The 2152-nt window shown below is 45.8% G+C and overlaps 1 protein-coding gene across 1 annotated transcript; it reads left to right on the top strand.

Annotated features, from left to right (window-relative positions):
* Positions 1 to 118: 118 nt before the first annotated feature.
* On the top strand, positions 119 to 1761 carry LOC101850421 (UDP-glucuronosyltransferase 1A5-like). Its single transcript, XM_005100181.3, has one exon. It carries the CDS (start codon positions 741 to 743, stop codon positions 1668 to 1670), a length of 930 nt encoding a protein of 309 aa, XP_005100238.2. The 5' UTR covers positions 119 to 740; the 3' UTR covers positions 1671 to 1761.
* Positions 1762 to 2152: the final 391 nt, after the last annotated feature.

The following is a 2152-nucleotide window of genomic DNA, read 5'->3' as shown; positions in this document are numbered from 1 at the left end:
GGGTGTTAATTTATGGTCTTGAATGGTCTTGAGTTTGTATCAAGTAATTAATAAGTTTAAGTTTCTTTTTTCTCCCAAACGCTTTGGCTTTCAATCTTATGGCTCCCTCCTAGGACTCGCCATACCAGCAGTGCCACACACGCTCAAGCCACAATGACGTCAGCAGCAGTGACCTCCTTCCTCGCGGCCGCCACACTCTTATTGGCTGGCAGCCGTCACGTGAGCCAGGCTAAGACAGTTGTCTTGTTCTCTCTCCCTCACGCCGCTAACGTGCGCACTTACACCAACACTGGTCGCGCCCTGGCCGCGCTAGGATATGACGTATACGCCCCTGTGCCGGACTTCATGCTCAAAGACAACTCCGTCAACGTGCAGGGCATCAACGTCATCCGGTACGACGAGTATCTCGGTCACTTCGACGACAAAATCGCAGCTTTGGCCGTGGACAAATTCTGGAGGAACCAGTCTATGAGTATTGGAGATGCCCCAGGGATTCTCAATTTATTCAATGACATGGTCACTCAGATTTTGTCAGACAAACAACTGGTTGCAAAAATCAAAGAAATCAAGCCGGATATGTTTGTTCTTGTCAAAGTTCCTTTCTTTAGGGATTTTGTTATTTTAGCTTACATGCTGAATGTTCCCTTTTCTTTTTTGTGTCCATTTCACGATTATGTTGGATTCCCATAAGTCTGTCATCAACACCTTTACAACTCAATGATGATTTTCTGGAGGAAGGTATGACTTTCTTCCAAAGTCTTAAGAATAGCATGGCTCATTTAGCGCTATTCTTTCTCCACGAGTACCTATCCAGTGACAAACTCGTTGCAAGGTTCGCACCTCACCGACCCAGAATATCTACCAGGGAGATCATGTCCCAGGCGGAAATTTTCATCCTGGAGAGTGACCCAATTATGGATTTCGCTCGTCCGCAGCTGCCAAATACCAAATTCGTGGGAAGCACAGCGGGGAATCCCCCGAAAGAACTCAAACAGCCGTTCAAAAGCTTCATGGAGAAATCTGTGAATGGTGTGGTCGTGGTTACGTTCGGAAGCAGTATTCTGGAGGTACCGGACTACATTTCCTCCAAGATGGTGTCGGCGTTCCTGAAGCTGAAACAGAACGTGGTTTGGCGTGTGAAACTTCAATCTCCCGATCCGGGTGAGATTCTCACTTCTTCCTGGGTACCACAAAATGACCTCCTAGGGCACAAAAACACCAAGCTCTTCGTCTCCCACTGTGGTATGAACGGGCAGTACGAGGGAATGTACCACGCCGTGCCAACGCTTTGCCTGCCGTTTGAGAGCGACATGCCGTACAATGCCCAAAGGGGTGTGGCCAAAGGTTTTGGTCTTAGGGCGGACATCCGTGAGGTCACAGACATACAGCTTCTAGCGCTGATGAGAAAAATGCTGGAGTATAAGAAAAACGTACAAAAAGCCTTGAATCTATACAAAGAACTGTATAAGCTTCCGGTCAACGAGACGGCATTCTGGTTGGATCACGTGATGAAGTATGATGGCGCCTACATGAGGTCAGCGGGTCAAAACATGCCCATGTACCAGTTTCTGGCCCTAGACGTTCTGGCGTTTGTAGCGGTTGTGAAAGTTGTTGTTGTTGTGTTGGTGTACAAGACCTGTCGCTGTTGTTGTGGCCTGTGTTGCGGCTAGAAGAGGAAATCAAAGAGTGATTAGTTAGCATGTACATGTGTGAGGCGTCGTGGTGAAATCAGGCGCTCATGAAAATCCTGAAATCGAAGATATCGGCATTTTCTCTCTAATTTGACCATTTCCCCCCACCTTTTATGTCCATTTAAAGACATATTTCTGCGTGGAATTTACTGAAAAACATTGATTAATGGCTCAACAAGTGTAAATTTCAAGTTTCCAGTTTTTAGCCAATTTTACCTCTGAAAACAGGTGACCCTGACCTCCTTCAATCGCAAATATCTCGACTTCTATTCAAGATAGATGTGTATTTTTTTTCATCAAAAGATGGTCAAATGAACAGGCTGATGATACCAGTAACTCTACATGCCAAAAAATTGATGATCGTCTTTTTCCACCGTATCGTGACACATGTACATTATAATGTAGTTTGTTGGAGTCTTATTTTATTCCTACCAACCAATTACACCGTTCCTTCCCCCCCC

The sequence above is a fragment of the Aplysia californica genome, unplaced genomic scaffold (assembly GCF_000002075.1).
Source record: "Aplysia californica isolate F4 #8 unplaced genomic scaffold, AplCal3.0 scaffold00238, whole genome shotgun sequence".
Taxonomy (NCBI): Eukaryota; Metazoa; Mollusca; class Gastropoda; order Aplysiida; family Aplysiidae; genus Aplysia; species Aplysia californica.
Note: the sequence above shows the minus strand (reverse complement) of the source record. Positions and strands in the feature narration are given on the sequence as shown.